Below are 19,970 nucleotides of genomic sequence, written 5' to 3'. Positions count from 1 at the left end.
GTAGCAAAGCAAGTTTCCTCAGCATCAGAAGTTACGTATGAATCTATTTTCTTTTTCCTGAACATGTACAAGCAGTTCCATGGCTTTACCAGGGAGCAACAATAAATGTTTGTCTTCATTTGTCTTTTGTTTCTTTTGGGGTGGCTTGGGTTGGTTGTCTCAGTCGGGACGTTGCAGGTTCGATTCCGATCTCAAATTGCTCCATTGGAGTGACAGCGCTTTGCATGGCCGCAGACTCTGTGTGAATTGGTGAATGTGATTAACACTTTGGGCCTGCTCACACACTTGAAAAGCGCTGAGTCAAGTAAATTTTCCATTTATTAGAGAGTATCGTGTTTATGTTACCAAGTGTCCACAATATCAATCAACCTCATTTTGTAGCTCTCTACGTTCTATAGAATGTGTTACTTTTTCGCTCTCCCCCCTGTTTTGCTTGTGTGGGAAATTGATTTGCTGGCATCAATGAGGTTTATTGTGTCTCGGTGATACTGTAGACTGAAAGGGTTTACTCAAATGTTTTATCAACCTGGCGTGACACCGAGCGCAGTGAGTCCTGCTCAACATCACACCGCTCATGTTTTCCAAGGTTCATCACTGTTTATTCAGAGCGCACGTTAACCTTTGATTCGGCATTTGCCAATATTTATCAATGAAAGCGTTAAGTGATAATAACGTGTTAACTTGCAAAGTCCTGATAATATAACTCTCACAATAAATACAAGGTTGTTTTATTACTTTTATTTATCATCTTTGCGCTTTTATTATTACTTTACACCATTTAATTGTGTGTGTGTGTGCGTGTGTGTGTGTGTGTGTGTGTGTGTGTGTGTGTGTGTGTGTGTGTGTGTGTGTGTGTGTGTGTGTGTGTGTGTGTGTGTGTGTGTGTGTGTTTGCATGAAAAATCTTTGTTTTTAATGTGATTTTTGATTTCATAAAAAACTTAATTGGTATTGAGCATTGTGCATCTGATGGTGTGTTCCACCGTAGAGGGCTAATGGAGAGGGTTGTTGTTGTGGCCACTATCTTATGATTGCTGCTATCAGCGGCTGTGTTGTAGAGAGGTTCGCGGCACTGTAACAGTCACGGTTTCCAAAGGGTTCAATTGCACGGCTGCTGCCACTGCCTCCTCGATGACCTTCCCTTCCTGTGCCTTTCACACTCACTCGTACATATACGTGTGCGCACACAGTTTGCGTAGGTAGTGAAGCAGCAGGAGAGGAGTCACCCCGGTGAAAAATGGATGCCGCAGGTTTTTTTTTTTTTTTTTTTAAACGAATCCGCTTTATTGGTCTTTTAACCTTCACATGCTCTGTGATGTTCTTCTCACAATATTTTTTTTTACTCCCATGTTTTTCTGTCTCTCAGATTGACAGGGGAAAAAAATACTGAATTCATCTTCAGCTCTAACTTCTGTTTGCTGTCGGGGCTTAGAAATCAGCTTTTTCAGTTTTATTTAAAACCAACAGTGCAATTTTCCTCTTTTATCTTTGAAGTTTTCACTCAAGCAGTCCTCTGTAGTGCCACTCTTTCTCCTTTCCATCTTTGAGACTGACCAGTGAGCGAGTGATTATGCAAAGGTCATCTTCCTTTGAACACAATCCCAGGAACACATTAGGCATAATTTCCTTGTCAGATCTGAAGTGTCTGAATTACATCACTGGCAGACACCTCGACAGTAATGCTCAACATAGATTCAGGCAACACGCATGACTGTCTAAGTTAATGGTGCCATTTACTTGTCTGCCGGCGGAGGGGCATTTAGCACAGGTATGCAGAGAAGAAAACGTGACCACAGTAATGAGGGTATTAGTTCAGAGAACAATTTATTTGTTTTGTCCTTTGCTTGATTCTACCAGTAAGGAGCATGCCCTTTATTTACTGCACATCTTTACCTTCAGTATTTCACATTACGGTACTTCACCCTGTCCAATCCATTGCTTTGTAGTTGATCCCATCTACTCCTTTCCTATAGAATGCCTATCAAAATGGGTACAGCAGCCATAGCATTGACATGTTGACCTTAGCGGCTAACAGCAGACAAACAAACAATTCTCTCCATAATGACCTCCGTTTTTCTTCTGCACACTTTTCAAGTAAAAAGTAGCTGTTGCTGTGTAATTATTTTTCAGCTTGAAAACCTCCACAGATGTGTATGCTCGCTGGGTAAGGGGGTGTATTGATCGGTGGGCAAGGGTCTGTGGCCTGATGACCAGAACTGGGCCGCCCAGGGGAAGCTCTATAAGGAGCCTGGGAAGCCATGATGTGGCTAATGCCCTGCCACTTGCTCCATCTCAACCCCTCTGCCCCACCATCAGTCAGCCACAACACTTCTGTGTCTTCCCTCTGCTCCTAGTTCTCCCCGTTAACACTGCCCTGGCCTGGCCCCTTTCATTAAAGGCTTGTTTTTGAGAGGTTTGGGGGGGGGGGGGGGGGGGGGGGTTGCTTGAAGGGATTGAGGATGCCTTGCAGATGTCCTTTGTGAATAATCCGCACTAGGGAAAATCCATACTTGTCACATTGGCAGTGTGGATGTGCACTTGCATGTGTGTGCGCACATCAGTTGTGTGTCCAGCGCATGTTTGTGTGTGCTCTCTGTTCTCTTTGTCCTTGTTAATAATAACAGGGCTGAGGGCTCACATTTCCCTCTCTGCAGGGTAGCCGTGTCATATCAGCAGTAAACAAGCTCCTTCCCTTCAGAAAGCGCTCGACAACTCTCCCTAGCCCTGGCCACTCAAGCAGAAACCTGTCCTGCACTCTTCCTTTCACTTTTCCTTTCACGCCGCTCTCTCTCTCCTCTTAATTTCTCTGTTCTCCGTCTCTTTCTCTTTCCTCTACTTTCATGAGCTGACTTTCTCTCTTCCCTTACTCTCTTTCCACCTCTGTTTGTCCTGCCTGTTGAAAGTGTTTTCTCCATCGCCCTCGCTGTTAAGGTCAATGTGATGGAAAGGAGGGGCGCCCCTGACAAGAAAAATCTATATGTTCCCTTCTCTTACTCCTACTTTAAAGTAGGAGCCCAATCTTGCAGTGTTTTAATAGCTGTCAACACAGAGTGTCAACAACAAACCCACCACTCCAACCTCCACATCCTTTCCACGTGCTGGTCATCAAATGGTATCTCCAGTTTGTTTGTTGGTTATAAAGTGGGAGTTTGCTCATGTGATACTAACTTTTCATGTAAATGACGTAAATGATCTCTCAGTAGCAGTGGAACGACTTTCATCGTTAAAAGAGGAGAGAACAATTATTCAGGTGAACTTTTTTTCCCCCCCTCAGTTAAGTATTTACTAAACGTGTTGAATGTTCTTTACAGATGGAGGAAAATGAAGAGCTGAAAAAGGCTCACAATCAACGCCGTGAACGCTTATGTTTGATTCAGTCCAACTACAAGACTGTGCGAGAACAGCTGAAGGAGATGGAGAAGTCGACTGGCTTGTGAGTACACAGTTTTACAGTGTCTTCCAGATGGTGTTGTCCCACATACAGCGGGGAATTTAGAGTGAACTAATGTACTGGCTCTGCTTTACACATAGTAGAAAACCTTTTGTGTACACTAAGTAACTTTTGCAACTTATGGTTCCAGCAGGCAGACATTTCAAAGCACAAAACTGAACTTGCCTTATGTTAAAAGCCCATGTGAAACACTACAACCCCCTGAAACTTCTCACAAATAGTAGTATGGCCCCATTGCTCACCACATGTTGTCTTACAAGACCTGAGTGCTGGATTTGGGGAAAGTGGGAGAAATTCCTCCCTTTGCCTTTGAAAAGCTCAGAGGTTTTAAGCCCGACAATTTGGGCCGTTTTGTGCCAAGTGTATGTGCGCTTCTGCGTCTCCTCTCCCCCAGCGTTCATTAAGATGTGAGAGCCAGAGGCTGGAGGTGTCGGGTCCTGAGGGTGCAAGGTGTTTGAGAAGGCCTGTGGTGGAAGGATGGAAGAAGGGGGAGGGAAGGAAAGCCATTTACTCCTCCGACCTGTTATCTTCACCAGAAACCGCAGGAGTTTTTGCACAAAGTGGAAAATGTGCTGGAAAACGTCATTAACATCCTGTTCTCTCAGTTGTCTCCTCCAGTCTTTTCCCACTTTTCTATTTCTTGTTCCCACCAACGTCATCGAGGCCTTTTAAAGTGTAACTAAAAGGTGCATATGTTTGGTGGCCGTGCGGGAGCAAAGTGTTGACCCCGTCAGCTGTTTTCTCTCTGGGTTAATTAAAGAAAACAGCAGTGCAATGTGAGCCCGTGTGAAAGTGGAATGAGTGAGAGAGCACGCTCAGCCCTGGGCTCGACTCGGCTCATGTTAGCTCAGTGCGGCTCAACAGCATGTGTCTGAGACAGTGGGAACAAAGACGGAGATGTAGAGGGAGAACTTCAACACCAGTTGTGCTGCTGTTATACATTTTTAGCGGGTTATCAAAAAATGTTACGTCTGGCAAAAATGGTGCCGGTTTATGAAGTTCTTCGCAAGAACCTTGATTATTTAAGATGAAATGTGTGTTCCTTAAATTAATGAACAGAGTTTGGTTCCAAGAAAGAGGGAGAGTTCTCGTCCCTGTCTGTGTGTTTGTGTATCATGACTGATTTGACGTGAAATTGATGCAATAGGCAACGTTGCCCTTTTCAGTAAGCACCCTTCCTGGCACCAGCCAGTCACTCACTCTTATGATCCTGGCATTCATTTGGCATTAAGCCACATCCTTAAATAGCTGTTAAACCCACTGGGGTAATGCCAGTCTGAGTGAGAGACAATAGAAAATTACTTAAATACTCCCATTAGTGTTTGAAAATCAGGACCCTAACAAGTCAGTGGGGATCGTCGTCAAGTCTCATTGCATTTTGAGCTTGTTATGGATCTCCCATTAGCTTCCATGCTGTGTTGTTGCTTTTTTGGAAAAATGCAGGGGGTCTGCTTTGTTCCTCTTTAGTGTGCCGGGTCAAAAGAGAAAGATAAGACACTATGCCTATCCTGACCTGCTTATCACACACTTGTACATACACCAGTAGTTCTTCTGTGTGTGTGTGTATGTCTGTGTGTCTATATATATATATATATATATATATATATATATATATATATATTTATATATATACACACACATATATGGATCTTCTTTCAGACTTGCCGTTGCTTTGCAGCTGCTAAAAGATGTCAACAATGTGTGTGATAACCAGTTGTTCCCAGGATAGAACTAACCGGCCAATCACAAAGCAATCAAAAGGTCCATTGACTCATCAGTATGCAGGCAGTGTGCAGTTGGCCAGTCCCAGTGAAACCACCCTGCCATTCACCATTACTGTACCACCATATTTTCCCAAAATGGCATGAAGGAGATGGGGAAAAAGCCAACTTCTTATTTATATTAGAGGAGGGAAAAAGTTTTTTAATCAGACTGGGGATGATGGGGTGAGCAAATAAAATTAAAGGTTATTAAAGCATCCGTACTCTGATCAAAGTTGCGCCCATAAACAGATTCCCCCTGATTCAGAGCAATTAGCCGCAGCAGCGTGGAAAAGTTCTCTCTATTTCCTCCTGCTTAATAATGGAAACAAGGATACCATAGGGGAGGATGCACTGAGGCCTGAAGAAGATAGCTCTCTCATGGCTCCATGTTCAACAGCTTTTAGGCCCACTGTAAACAAATTAAAATGTATAAAGCTTTACCATGACTTAATAAAGCTTCATACACCTTTACTAAGGAGCGCAGCTGATAAATTGCAAACCCTAAAATAATGCTGAGAGAATTAAAACCAAGCTGTTGGGTAAAAAGGCCATCTTCTTTTCCAGTTCCAGCCACCACGAATATAGTTCAGGCTGTAATTACTGTGTGCAGTCGTAGATAAAGATATCAGGCTCTGTGACTGTACAGTGCAGTGAGATTATCTTTTAAAAGCTGTATACTCTGGGAAACTAACACGAGTTCAAAGATAGTACACATATATCTACACACACATTTACTATGAAGTACAAGGGCTTGGAATTGCTCACTGGGGCATTACTGGTATTAAATGAAAACATTTGCCATTCCTCAGTAGCCTGTAACTCCAAAGCACCAGGGTTTAACTAGTATTAGCGTAGCTTGGCAGCATCTACGTAGCCAATAATGACCACAGAAAAGGAGCCCTCCACCATAGCAGTGACCCTCACAATCCATGGCCACACTTCTACCACAATTGATCGAGGGAAAATGAAAAACTGTGTGTGCGTGTGCGTTTGCGTGTGCGTGTGCGTGTGCGTGTGCGTGTGCGTGTGCGTGTGTGTGTGTGTGTGTGTGTGTGTGTGTGTGTGTGTGTGTGTGCGCCTGTCAAAAAATGGTATCCTCTTCTCATCTTCTACTTTTTCAGTCTGTGGGATTTCTTGCTCAAACCTGTTTTAGTTTGCAAATGAAAGGCTAATTGGAATTGAATATGTTGGACTAACGCTGATTGATGAGTTGGATGTGTGCAGGGATGCAGTTGGAAGCAGTGGGGATGTGTGTGTGTGTGTGTGTGTGTGTGTGTGTGTGTGTGTGTGTGTGTGTGTGTGTGTGTGTGTGTGTGTGTGTGTGTGTGTGTGTGTGTGTGTGTGTGTGTGTGTGTGTGTGTGTGTGTGTGTGTGTGTGTGTGTGTGTGTGTGTGTGCGTGTGTGTGTGTGTAAGGAAGTGATTTGAAGGGGAAGTTCAATAGAGGTGGCAGCCACTGCGCACAAAGTGTCATTAAGTATTCATAAGTGAGGTGTAGACGTTTGAATGACCTCGTTTGCAAGTGTGTTTTTGCCATTATTTACATTTGCATGGCACACTGGGAATGCTCCACTGCCCTGCCACACGGGCAGTGCCCAGGGCTTTAACAAACATGCATACGTGTGTACATGATTTGCCACTGAAATGTCAAACTCAAGGCTGCTCATTTGAATACTGCTAAAGATGGCTGAATAACAAAAACAGAGTGAGACTAAGGGCCCTTTTTGCCCCATGTGAATTTGCCAGAGGCTGCAAGGTGATGTACAGTACTAACCATTTTCCCTTGTTAGTATGTTTGCTTTCCATGCATACGTGCCAAGTAAGCCAGTTTTTTTTATTTATTTTTTATTTCATATTCCTGCATTTGTTTGCATCTGCATGTACACTTTCATATGCTTATATATTTTGTGTGTGTGTGTGTGTGTGTGTGTGTGTGTGTGTGTGTGTGTGTGTGTGTGTGTGTGTGTGTGTGTGTGTGTGTGTGTGTGTGTGTGTGTGTGTGTGTGTGTGTGTGTGTGTGTGTGTGTGTGTGTGTGTGTGTGTGTGTGTGTGTGTGTGTGTGTGTGTGTCCAGGTCCAGTGGGAAGGTAAGGCGTGCAGCACCATGGCAGCTCCAACAAGAGAACAGTGATGCTGTGTGGAATGAACTGACTTACTTGAAAAACCTCAACAGGAAACTGTCCATTGAGAAGTAAGTCACCTTTAAATCATATTTCCTCTGTAAACCACTCCAATCACAAACATTGGTTTCTTTCAGTCGACACACACTCTTCCTGTCCCATCTCGTTTGTGACTGTTTAGCATGTGTTGCCCAACTTCCCAGCATCCATCTGGCAATGTCCATATCATTATTGGCCAGCAGGGGCAGAAACAAGATCATTAGACTTTTCTCCTACTCTCAAACTGAGTCTTTGTGAATTGATGGCATTTTTAATGGAACATTTTCACCAAACTGTGGTTCTTTTGCAAGTGATGCCAAATTGTCTAATAGCTGATGGAAAGAGATGCCAATTGTAGAGCTGATGTCTTTGCTAGTTTTAGACCAATGCAGTAATGGCAGAGTTGGATGGCATTTGTGTTCATAGCATTAGGAACTTTATTATTTACTACTACAGTACTGATAATAATAATCATTCATGAACAGTGGACAAATTTGCTATTGTCAATATTGTGTAGTTTTCTTCACTTCAGAGAAGTTCCTGTGTGTCACACAGCATGCCGTTCATAGTCTTTGACAGTCCTTTTTTAACCTTTTCTCACTGGTTACTACTTCCACATTTATAATAACAATGTGTTAAAGTGCTAATGGCATTTACAGTGATGGGGATGTACAATTATGGTTTAATTTAATTTAGTGTTGCATCCAAATGCTAAGGATTGATAATAGGAGTATCGGAGCAACTTCAAAGTATATGGTTTGCTTTTCGTGCAGATTATTCAGTGGTAAATTAGCAAAAGTGATGTCAGTGCAGAATACACAAGTGTTCCACCCCATTACGGTAGTTCCTAAAGTGTCAACACAGTATTTACAAAAATCTATTATCATCTATTAAGTTAAATGATACTTAGTTTACTGGTATTTACAGTAACAATGTTACCTCACTACAAGATTTCTTTTTTTCAGAGTTCTTCCTTCATCACTTTGTCTTGTCTTTCTGGTCGCCTTTGCTCCTGAATTTGCCTTCAGTCTGTCTCTGGATGTGGTATAGCCCATTGTTTTGTTTGATGTAGAGAAGGCCCTGTAACCGTACCACTAACACTGACCCTGATGCTACACAAAGCTTGGCCTAAAGCCACAGTCTACCTCGCTCTCCCTAGCCTTCACCTCTCTTCACCTCTTCCCTTCTCCATCATATGCCTCTATACCCTCCTCTTCCCCTCTTCCTACTTGTCTTCCCAGTTGCCTCCCCCCGGCCCTCTGTGATGCTGCAGTAGGTTGAGGCCAGAATTCTGGTACTTGCCTTCCCTCCGCTGCTTTCCCCTCTGCTCACCCCCCTGCCCTGTCCTCCTAATCCCAGCTGAGCTCATTATGATATAGCCCGGCTGCCTCTCTCCAAGCCTGAACTGTCCGAGCTAATTACAGGCCAGCAGCCTCAGCGCCGCCGATGCTGCCTGTTAAGGGATGTCCGTCTGCCTGGCCACGACTAAAACTGAGCAGAGCCGAGCGCCGGATGGTTCAGGGGCGGGGCACGAGGGGCTGAATAGACCACAACGAACGCATAGGGTCCTCGGAACTGACCTGCGAAGGAAACCACAAGGGACGCAGTGCGGCTGGCCTCTTTCTTAGCTTTGTAACTTCCCTGTCCTTTGGGGTTAGTGCTGATCCCCTTCATGTGCCCCTGATTAGCTCCACCTTAGTTCCACCTTTCCTTGCCTTGGGACACTTTCTTACCCGGGTGGCTATTGCCAAGTAAACTTTGTTGAGATTTTCTTTTGTTGTGTTTTCGGAAAAAAACCCTCCACATCTTCATATATTCTCAAATCACTGTGTTTGTAGTGTAATCCCATATCATTTCTACCTGTTTTGGGCTTTGGCAGGGGTAAAATAATATGGTTCACGGGACCACAAACGACCTCAGTCTAGGCAAACGGCTTTACTCACTTTCACAACAATGCAAAATTGTGTTAGCTGGCAACAGAGATCGCAAAAGTGGGACTAGCCTGGTTCAACAAGGCAAGAGTTTTTGTAAGCAAACAGGAGCTTCTGGGAAACACTTGGGGCAAGCAGTTAAGCTTGTTGTTCCATTGACCGTACTGTAATGATAGTGCTTGTGAAGGTTATGTTAGATAAGTGTTAGCAACGGTCCACTAATGGCTAATTAACTCATGGCAGTTGAAAATTTTAGGGCCAAATAAAGGCCCCATATAAAGCTGTAATAACTATTGTCGGGGTTTAGAGCAGACTGTCTGCTCAAACTCCATTTGTCTCTCATTTGCTTTCCTCATTGTCATGATATCATTTACAGATGGTTCCTTTCACCTTCTCCAAAGACAGCACTTGTAAAACACTATCTTGAGGCACAAAATGACCATTTCCCACAATGAATATTGCTGTTTTAACTCCTGCTCAGTGGGTCCCCACAGTGTCAAGAGCAGGTTATCAAACACAGCTCACCCCCTGGATCTTTGCACTTGGACAAGACGTTTGAACGGAAGGTGAAACGGGTCTGTGTTTGTGCTTTTATCTGATTCACAAGGTCTCTGTGACAACGAAGGGACATGTAAAGCCGCCAAATTCAATTCAATGACAGCTACTCTTAGGATTTTTTTTGTTGTCGTTATATTTCAGGACAAGCACATAAATCCAACACAGTTTTTGACTAAATTTCGTATGTGACTGAAGAAATTATCGAACATAAGTGTGTGAATGCCAGAATGTCACCCCAAAATGCTAATTAATTATGTTAGAAATTAAAAAAATATAAAATTATTTTTTTAAATATTCTTTAGTGATTGTAGTTTTCTGTGAGGCTCTTTACAGCATTTCCTTGTCAGTACAAAGATTTTCACTTTTTTTAAGGCATCAATTTTATTTTTACCTTTTAGTTTTTCATCAACAAGCTTTGCAGCCCACCAACCATCAAATTCAAGACATTAAACACCCTCTTGAAACTAAGTGGGAAACCATGTCTTATACAAACTGTAGACAACAGCCGACTTGTGTTGAAGTTGCAAAACATTGTGAGCAGTTTCCACAACTTCCAAGTTTCACTCCTTTCTAAATAATACCAATTTATAATATTGCTGTTTTGTCTATATCACATGTCTGTGCATTCCTGCTGATTTTTTTGACCAGGGTAAGGTTATGTTATAAAATATTAAATGGAAAATTCCAAAAACAAGCTATCAAGAGAAGTGTAAGGGTTAGTTCACACTTGGCAGGTTAAGTGTCATTGAAGGAAAATGTGATCTCGTTGGTCTTTATGTGCAGTTCAATTGTTGAAACTGCCTCCAGAGGATTGGTGGGAGTCGAACGAGCACTAAAACTCATCCCTGTCTGTTTCCAAACCAACTCTGGTGCAGTTCCAAATGGGATGAAACATAAACTGCCTGAACGCAGTCTGTGATTGAACAGGATGAGACAAAGATCAGAACCCAAACGGTGTGCTACATTTTTGTGTGTGTGATGTTGAAAAATGAAGAAGAAAAGAACCTTTTGAACACTAACTTAACACACTCTAAACTCTTCTACATGATTTGTTAATTCAAAAATATTTTTTGGGGTTCTCCTCAAAACAATTGCCACCTAAGTAGCAAATTTAACAAAAGTAGATGAACTTCTTCAATAATGCAATTCTGACCTAACCAATTCTGACCAGTTCAGCGTTCTATACTCCATCCATCTTCTATACTACCTCATCCTGTGCAGGGGTGCTGGAGCCACTCCCAGCCAAGTATGGCTGAGAGCAGGGTCACCAATTAACCTCACTTGGATGTTTTGAGCGCCATTTGTGGGAGGAATCTGCAGTTCCCGGAAGAAATCCATGCACATAAGGGGAGAACATGCAAACTCCACACAGAAAGGCCCAGTCTGTGTTTGAACCCAAACCTTGTTGCGGTGAGGCAAGACCACTAAGCACTGCTCCGCCATGCGGTCCGCCGTCTGTACTCTCAACTTTTAATCTGTTTAGAGTCTTTCGTTATGTTTTCATCTGTACTTTTAAGGTGCAATTTACAAATAGAGTAAATGACTGGAGGATTTCCCTCTGGTCGTGGTGCATGACTGGCAAGTCAGCATAGGCAGGGTAAGCTCTTGGAAAAAAAAAAAGAAAATATCGCACCATTTTATCTGCCTCATTATGCATCTGTCTGCAGCACTCCATGTCCACATTTGTTAATTGTTGTTAAAGGTCTTTTGGTATAAACAGGCAGGAATTATTTAGGCTTCATAAACAGAATAAACACATGCAGTGCACCCTCAGACTTGAGATGCTTTACTCGGACGACATCAAAGCATAAATTAACTGGCGATTACTGGGGAAAAAGCCTTTGAGATCATTTGCACTGCTCCTCTGTGGAGAGTGACCGTTATGGACGTGAACCTCCCCAATAAGCGACGTTGACTCTAATTAAGTATAATAAAGTTTACCCTGGTGTTCCTCATATTCCTCTATTTCTTTTCGTTTCATCTTGATTTGCTAAAAGGTATTAGAAGTAATGAGAGTCTTTTGCCCCCCGGACCAGGGCTTAGTTGGAGGAGGGACACATTTGTGCACACACACTGAATGTTTTATGCATGTTGCTAAATCAGACAACTAAGGTTTTTCCTTCATTAATTATTTGGAAAATCAGTTATTATGTTAAAAAATATCTTTACATTTATCTGGTAATTATGCTATGAGCTTCGGTGTGCCATTAAGTTGGTCCCATGAGCAGCCAAAATTAGAACTCACTCATCAACACACTTTGTTCAAACTGTAGAGAGCTCTCTATGCCTTCAGATTTGAATGGGCTTTTTCTCTTTCCCACATAATACATTCTTCTGCATCATTATGACATTGTTCTTATTTCATCTTTGGACACCTTGCAGTATCAACAAGCCTTTTAAATAGTCAATATAGCAAACAACCCATGCTGTACTCACCAGTGGCCATAACACGAGTCCCCATTTGGCTCATATTATTGGCCTTTGGCTGAAAAACCTAACTCACTTTTTCTGTTACTGTTGCATTCCCCACAGCTAAAATACATCATTGAGGAGTATGAACACCACCAGTGACCATTTCTGCTGAGTGGCTTATCTAACCCAACTCCCTCCATGTACCAAGAGCTTTTTAGTCCAAGTTGAATCAAGGGGGAACACCCCCCCCCCACCCCCTACCACCCCATGCCCCGAAACAAGATCCTTTCCCTGGTGATAAAAATGCCAGTGGTGTTTTCACTTTCTCACCCTATTCCCTTCCCTCACTGTTTTTCTGTGCTGAGCACGAAACCAGCAGCAGGCTGGCATGTGAAAGCACAATGGTCGTTGATGATGTTGTGTTGTACACCCTTGTGGATGAAGGCTGGCAGTTTGCGCTCTGAGCTGTGCTAGCTGCTGCACAGGTAGAGACAAGATCAAATGACACAGAGTGGATAGCTCAAGGCTGAAGTTCTACCACTGCATGAGAGTGAAAATGTTTTTTAAAACAGGGCCAAAAGAGCGGCGTGAGACACAGCCTTACATTGTAGACCACATCATTACCAAACATAACGCCTGTCTGTTGCCTTTAGTTTAGTTTCTATCCAGAAACTTCTTTTGCTTTTATGCCTGCTGAGTGTTATTCTACCTTAGGTGAGGCGGTAAGTTGAGAGGGAATTGAAAATTGTAAGGCGAGCTTCATCTGATTTATCAACCAGATAAGAAAAATAAAATACGTTGAACTACTCTGTAGGAGGTATGGCTGTAGAGAACCTCTTCTCAACTGTGATATGGGGGGTATGACAGGAAAAGATGGTTTCATTTCAGGTAAATTGCAGGTTCCTTGAGGTAGTTTGACATTGGAAGAAATGCAGATCTAAAACACATCTCCTTGAGGTTGAATTGTATCTTACTGTGGCCATAGCTGTACTGTATTCTGTATTCTTTCTTAATTGTCAAAGATGCTATTGTCCCAATGTCAGGAACTTAGTAGGATATAAAGTTTCAGCCTCTGTTCATGAGTTATGTACTCACACAAGAGAGCTTCATGTGTTGAGAGCAGTCAAAAAGCCTCCAGCAAAAACCTCCATAGCATTATATAGACTATCTTAAAGCTGTCATTCTGATATTTATACACAAACAATGATACAGACTGAGAGACATCTCTCAGTTCAACAGATAATTTGATAACAACTTTTGGGTGTGACCATGTCAAAAATAGCACAGAGGAAATCTTAAATGTGTTTTGTCACAGAACTAGATTTGCTTGATTGTACTATACCTTAAATGAGCATCTACCATGTCACCAAATACAGTTTTTGAAATTCATTGTCTTCATTATCAATAGAGCATTACGTTGGTGAATTCAAAGACAACCTGTTAAAATGGTTTAATTGTTCTTGCAATCCCACAAGCTCAGGTAATAGCTCACCTTTTGCAGATTGGTCACCCACAGCAAAAAACTGAACTGGGAGTGAATAAGGATCCAGCAGTTTTACATCTCCACAATGTCCATTTGTGAAACAGAAGGTCTCTGGCCAGTGACCTCTATTTGAAATTCAATATCTTCTTCATCTGAGGAAAAAGAAAAAAAAAACAAAAACTAAACGCTTCGGCCTCAACAGAACCGAATGTTTTGCATATGAACTTTGGTTTAGCGTCAATATCATCAGCATCTGAAAGGGAACAGAGGAGAAACATGAGATTGAAGCAGCGCCTTCCACATGTTACATATCTCCGCTCATTTGTCCCATTAACAGCCCGGACACAAATGGCAGTGCCGGTACCTCATCGACTTGAGTTCATTTATGGAGAAAAATCTATAGAGGTGGGACACATATCCATCTGATTCCCCACTCCCCTTGGGTACAGTCATTTGTGTACTTATTTAAGCTGCGGTCAGCCATTACACCATGCCTCTATTAGACTGTGAGGGCTAATTACTTTCCTTCTTTGTGCCAACATGATAACTTTCTCCAAGTAGCTTTCCCAGTATGACTACGGAAAAATGTTTTGATTGGTGGGACAAACTTAGGTTGTGAGCTAGTTTTAGTTAATTGCTATCATACGTGTCATAGTTTACAGAGCCAGAAATGCACCTTTACTCCACAACACTTCATCATGAAACATGCATGGTGTACTCAACAAATGTCAGTCAGAGGAAATACCTGTCTTCGTGATGAGGTTTGAGGAAAGGATGCCACTACAGTACTAGGTGCTTGTTTCGAGTGTTCTCTTTGACGCTGTGGAGCAAAGGGGAGGGAAATTAGGTGTGTGTTTCAGGTGTGGCTGTCTCAGTGGGCTTGTGTGTAATCTCAGTAGACTTCAGTTTGGGTCCTAATAATAACTTGAAAGTGCAAAGTCTCCAGCATGGCTCCACATAATTAGCCTTTAGCAGGAATCAAGTTAATTGCGGAGAGGTAATTGGGCACGCTTTACAGTCTGTTTGTCTGTTATGATACACACAGAGAGTTCTTTCCTACCTTAGCGTTTCATGTTGCTTGTCACTTTGATTTTCAGATGAATTAAAAAGTATTTTAATCACTTGGGTTTGTTTGTTTTTTTTTTCTTCTTCACCATGTCAGTAAGAAAAGCCGGTGCATAACAATCAAGTTAAAATGTGTGATAAAAAGTTTCTACAGTAATGAATCTTCAATGTGAAATTTTGACTACACTCAATATGTAGTGCTCATTATTGTGATATCAGTCTTGTACTATTGTTGTTATATTAATGTGTGATATAAAGATTTGATATAATGGCAGTTTGAAAGTTGACCATTTGTGTGTCTGCAGAGTGGGAGTGGAAGAAGAGCTGGACATGCTGCGAGTCCAGGCTGCAATGGACCGCGCGACAGTAAAAGAACTTCACCTTCACAAAGGTCAAGCATTTTTTTTCTGTACATTTAGTGTTTCTGGAGGGGAATTGCTGAAATGCTACCAAGGGGAAAGTATTTGAATCTAAAACAACTGTGCATTTCTCACTTGGTACTATTACTGTCCTGCAGCCAAAAGAGTCGGGCTCAAAGAACAAAGGGAAAATAGGCTATTCCCACGGGAACAAATAGGACAACTCAATTAACACTCAATCAATTGTTTGGGAGATCAAGTGATGTCCAACTTGTCCGAATATATTGTTGCCAGCATTAAAAAGCACATTGCTTTTAATCTGCTACCTTGTCAGATGCTGAACACTTGCAACCAGTGGCTTTAATTAACTAGTTCAATAATAGGACTGTTCCCGATCACTTTAATTTTCTTCACTGCTGATGATGGAGTCTGGTGGAGATGCAGGCTTGTGATTTAAAGGATTGCACTAATTAAGATACTTGGTCCTCTCCTATTGACCGTCTAGACAAGAATGCTCGAAATTAAGCTTGTTCAAAAGACTTGATTTTATATCTTAACTGGCAAGTAATCCTGCAGTTTGTGTGTCATACAAGACCCCTAAATTTTATTTTAATTTTTAAGACCGATGAGCCATCATCATGAAGTGAAGTGCATATTGCACTTAACCCTATATGTTGGTTACATGAGGAAGAAATTTACCTTTTTTTTTTTTTTTAATCTGAGTTTATGTTAGAATCAAAGAAATACCGAAGCGTGAGGATATGAGTGAGCTTGACAAGAACCAAATAATGTTTGGTTATGTTGGCTGACCGCGGCCTGTGAGGAGTAGCTGTTCTGCATTGGTCACCGTCTATGAAAATGGCTCAAGAAAAGAAAACAAACACAAGTTGTTGAAAAAATTTATTCTGGTTTTGATGGAAAAGTGTCAAAATGGTATCACAATTTATCATTCATGAGGCTTCAAAAGCAAGACCCAAAACAAATGGTTTTTTTTTTTCTCCTCTTAAACTTGTGCTACAGCCATGAACAAGTGCAACATGGCACTTAGGTTTTTCTATTAAAAGAACTGATACATTCAGCAGTCTCATTCTTTGCCTTCTTGAAATAGTTTGCTTACCAGAGTCTATTTGTTTTGATACGATTTTTTTTCAATCCAATTTAGAAGGCAAACCCACTGATGAACGTCATTGTCACAAGACAACATACCTGGGATAATTTAGTCATATTTGGCTATGGCAGCTTCCTTCCTGTTTAAAAAGTCTGACTGTCTGCTGCAGGGGTTTTTATACTGGTTGAACAATAGTAAAATGTAAAAGACTTCTTAGATTTAAAATGCCAATGGGATACTTGCCTTGGTGTGGCAGTTCCATCTCTGTTTTCTACATTGTGAAAATCACAAGCCCCAACGAAAGGGCACACTAAACACAATAAGGCATGTGGTGATGATTCAATGCCTTCATTTATGTGTGTGCATTGATTGTTTTAGTTTCACTGTGATATTGTTCAATATTGTTGTACTATACAAGAAAAACACAGACTGAAATGAAGCTTCCACTTCTAATTGTGAGATATTACAGTGTGCTAATATATTTGTTTTAAGTTGTAGCTTTTTGAGTTATATAAATAATGCATTATGTAGTATTTTAATGAAATTGTGTCATTAGTCTATTCAAATTTGAACCGTTAAAAGAAATCGAATAGTATATTAAAAAAGAAAAGAGTGGCCACAGCATTTACTCTCACGGAACCCCTGTGACCTGATCAAAAGAATCGAGGGTTGAAGCACTCACACCAGGATCACGCTAACGAAAAGCAGCAGATGAAAGGAGCGAGGCCTTTGTGTTGCTTCCTATGAGGAGACACGGGAGGGACGTTAATGTATGCTGCAGTGCCAGAGCCTCCTTCAACGGCGGGTGACTAGGGAGTCACCATGTCTTCTTATCAAGGTATTGCTGAGGTGCCAACTCCCATGCCACCAGCGCCGGAGTCAGATAATTGTCTCCCAACCTGGTTATGTACCCTGCGAACACAGCAGCCCTCCTGTCCTATTTGGTGCTCTGTCTGATTGGATGTGACATGTTGGGAAGACAAAAGGGCAGGCTAATTCAAAGTAACCGACTTCCGTGGGCAAAGCGTCAATGCAAAGCCAGGCAGCAGCGGCTCCTTACAACAGAACCCGCTCTCTTTCTACTTTCTCCTTCTGCGGCCTCTTTTTCCAACTCACTCTCCAAAAGATCAACTGACCTGAAAAGTCAAGGTACTAAATATTTAATGTTGCCAGCCTCATTGTACAAATTATTATGGTCGTGCTGTCATGAAAGTTTAACCGGAGAGAATGAAAGGCAGAAAGTTTGATATAGTTTTGTGTTTCCTTTGCATTTGGCTTAGTCGGAAATGTACTTCTACTCCAGCTCATGGATACTGTTGTAAGAGTGGCATATGGGTGTTTTAGATTGATGCTGGCATAAATATGTGTGTATCGAATCCCTGAGCATTTGGAGTCTTGCATGGATTCCGTTGTAATAGGAAAGCCATAATTGTATGTTTGCCAAGGCCACTATTAAAGTTCTGGGAATAAGGCAACATGTTTGTCAGTGGAGATTATATGTCCTTTGGGATAACACAATGGACTACAAAGCAGTACAGCCCGGGGTTATATGTTCACTAGAGATTCAGGCGCTTTTCTTCGTTTGTTTAAGATCTCTTGAGAGAAGTTGCACATAGTATATATCAGCTTGTACTTTTGAACATTGTTTTCTTACTTCCTTGTGGACTACTAAATACAACACCTTGCTGTTAATCAAAGATGATTTTCTAAGGCTTTTTGATAAGAGTGGGAAATTGAAGTCCGTATGAAAACAGCATTAGTGAGTCTGCGTTACGTCTGATGTGATTGACAAAAGAAGACAAAAAGGAACTGGCCCTAAGGGGGGAAATTAGACCGTGCTAATGCTAATTGATTTTACGTAGCCTTTTTAATATCCTTCTATAATGATGGAGCCGCCCGACTTTGACACGTTTCACAATAACGGGCTTTGTTCCTCTCTGCAGAATGGCTTCACAAAATTGTAGAAGAACACCAGGTCAAAAGCAGCACTCCGAAAAAGCCTTCACTGTCTTCAAGCCAAGTGGAACAGTCATTTAAAAAGGTACGGCACTATGACATTACTAAGTGTTCTTTGTCATTGCCAATAAAAGAAACTATGGCATGATGTCTCTTATAAAATTTCCCTTTATTTTCTTTCACTGAAAGATTTGTGCATTTACTAATTTTCAAGTCAAATGTCAGCAATAAATGTGTGGACATTTTTCCAATTGTAAAGAATTCTTAGAAAGTGCCATAAATGATCTATGCTGAAATGTATTTTTTTTTCTACTTTAGAGTACATTTTGTATTTTAGTTGCTTGTAGAGTTGTACTTATTTTACATATGCTTTTAAAACCCGGCTTGTGTGAGGTTAAACTTCACTCCCCTTCTGCTTTCATGGCAGAGGATCATCATCAGTAGGGATAGCCATCTAATTTTGTTTGAAAGGTACCAGGCTTCACCAGCAGGCAGAGTGAGAACCAAATAAAAGGGGGAAAAAATGCCTGGAGGCACAAACCCAGCAGGCATCCACTGTTCTCTTAAACAGTCTCAACCAAAGATCTGACAAATAGACTAAGTGCTCCTGGTTGCTGTCTGGTTAAAGGTGATTGGGGTAAGAGGGTCCCAGCCACATGTCCATAACCTTGCCTGGCTGCCACCACCCTTCCTCAATCTATTCAAAGAATATGAACTGTAATTATTTCGCCAGGAGAGCAGGAACTCTCTGTGTGCGGACTATCACAGAAATCCAGTCAAGAACTGGTCTGTCTTTCCCAAATTTTCTGATGAAAATTAATTCAGGTTTTCTGCTTGTCTTTTTGCAAACAGGCAGTATGGGGAGCAATATGTTCAGGAGTTTGCGTATTTATAGTAGAAACTGCCAGTATGCAGGGGGGGGGGGGGGGGGAGAAACTATTTTGTACCACTGAGGCCCTGTATTGGATTCTTTCAGATTGAGCAGCTGGAGCGGAGGATGATGTCCCTGGAGGAGCAGACAGTGAGGCTGAGGGAAGAGAAAGAGCAGCTACTCGAGGCCAATGAAGACTTGGCCCACAACTGCCGCAAACTGCAAACCTCTGTGGATCATCTGCGAACCCAAGAAGCTGTCCGGGAAGAGGAAGCCCATGCCCAGGCCATGGCCCAGGAGGCCAAGCACCACGATGAGATTGTGCTTCTCGAGGCCCGGCTATCTGAATCTCAGAAGGAGGCTACCAAGCTTCATCATCAGTTGATGAAGCTGAGACAGGACCTGGGGATTCTCAAAGCAGCGAGGGACTTCTATAAGAATCATTCCGCAGGACAAGCTGGAGCAGGTTCGATCGCTAACAACATTAGCGCCAAGGTCAAATTCAAAACAACTCGGTGCAGTAGTCTGCTGCGCCACCGCAGCCACCAAACAATCATCCCCAATCAAGCCATCAGCTGGCGAGGCCGCAGCACCAGCCCCACTAAGGACGAGTGGGAGGACATGAGCATAGATAGGTAATGATACACATGCCTACTCACAGACGCGCCTATTCTCCTTTCCGCCTTCTCATTATTTTTAGGTAGTTGGTGCAGAGATGGCGGGTTGGCTGGATTGTGGGGGGTACGTAGCATCGAGGGGACAGCGTGCATATGCAAAGCGTAAGCAAATGGGTGATTGAATTTCATTGTCTGTCTATTTGGTATTCAGGAGCCAAAAGAAGAATGTGAGCAAGAATGA

At 42.1% G+C, this 19,970-nt stretch overlaps 1 protein-coding gene across 1 annotated transcript in view; it reads left to right on the top strand.

Moving 5' to 3' along the window:
• The window catches only part of cntln (centlein, centrosomal protein), an 83,211-nt gene that overhangs the window by 27,851 nt on the left and 35,390 nt on the right, over positions 1-19,970 (top strand). The window contains exons 12-16 of the mRNA XM_080521039.1: positions 3,311-3,432; positions 7,285-7,401; positions 15,124-15,209; positions 18,229-18,326; positions 19,218-19,747. Of these exons, the coding sequence (XP_080377165.1) occupies positions 3,311-3,432; positions 7,285-7,401; positions 15,124-15,209; positions 18,229-18,326; positions 19,218-19,747 (953 nt within the window). The remainder of the gene's footprint in view (positions 1-3,310; positions 3,433-7,284; positions 7,402-15,123; positions 15,210-18,228; positions 18,327-19,217; positions 19,748-19,970) is intronic.

The sequence above is a fragment of the Blennius ocellaris genome, assembly GCF_963422515.1.
Source record: "Blennius ocellaris genome assembly, chromosome: 3".
In the NCBI taxonomy this organism is placed as follows: Eukaryota; Metazoa; Chordata; class Actinopteri; order Blenniiformes; family Blenniidae; genus Blennius; species Blennius ocellaris.
Note: the sequence above shows the minus strand (reverse complement) of the source record. Positions and strands in the feature narration are given on the sequence as shown.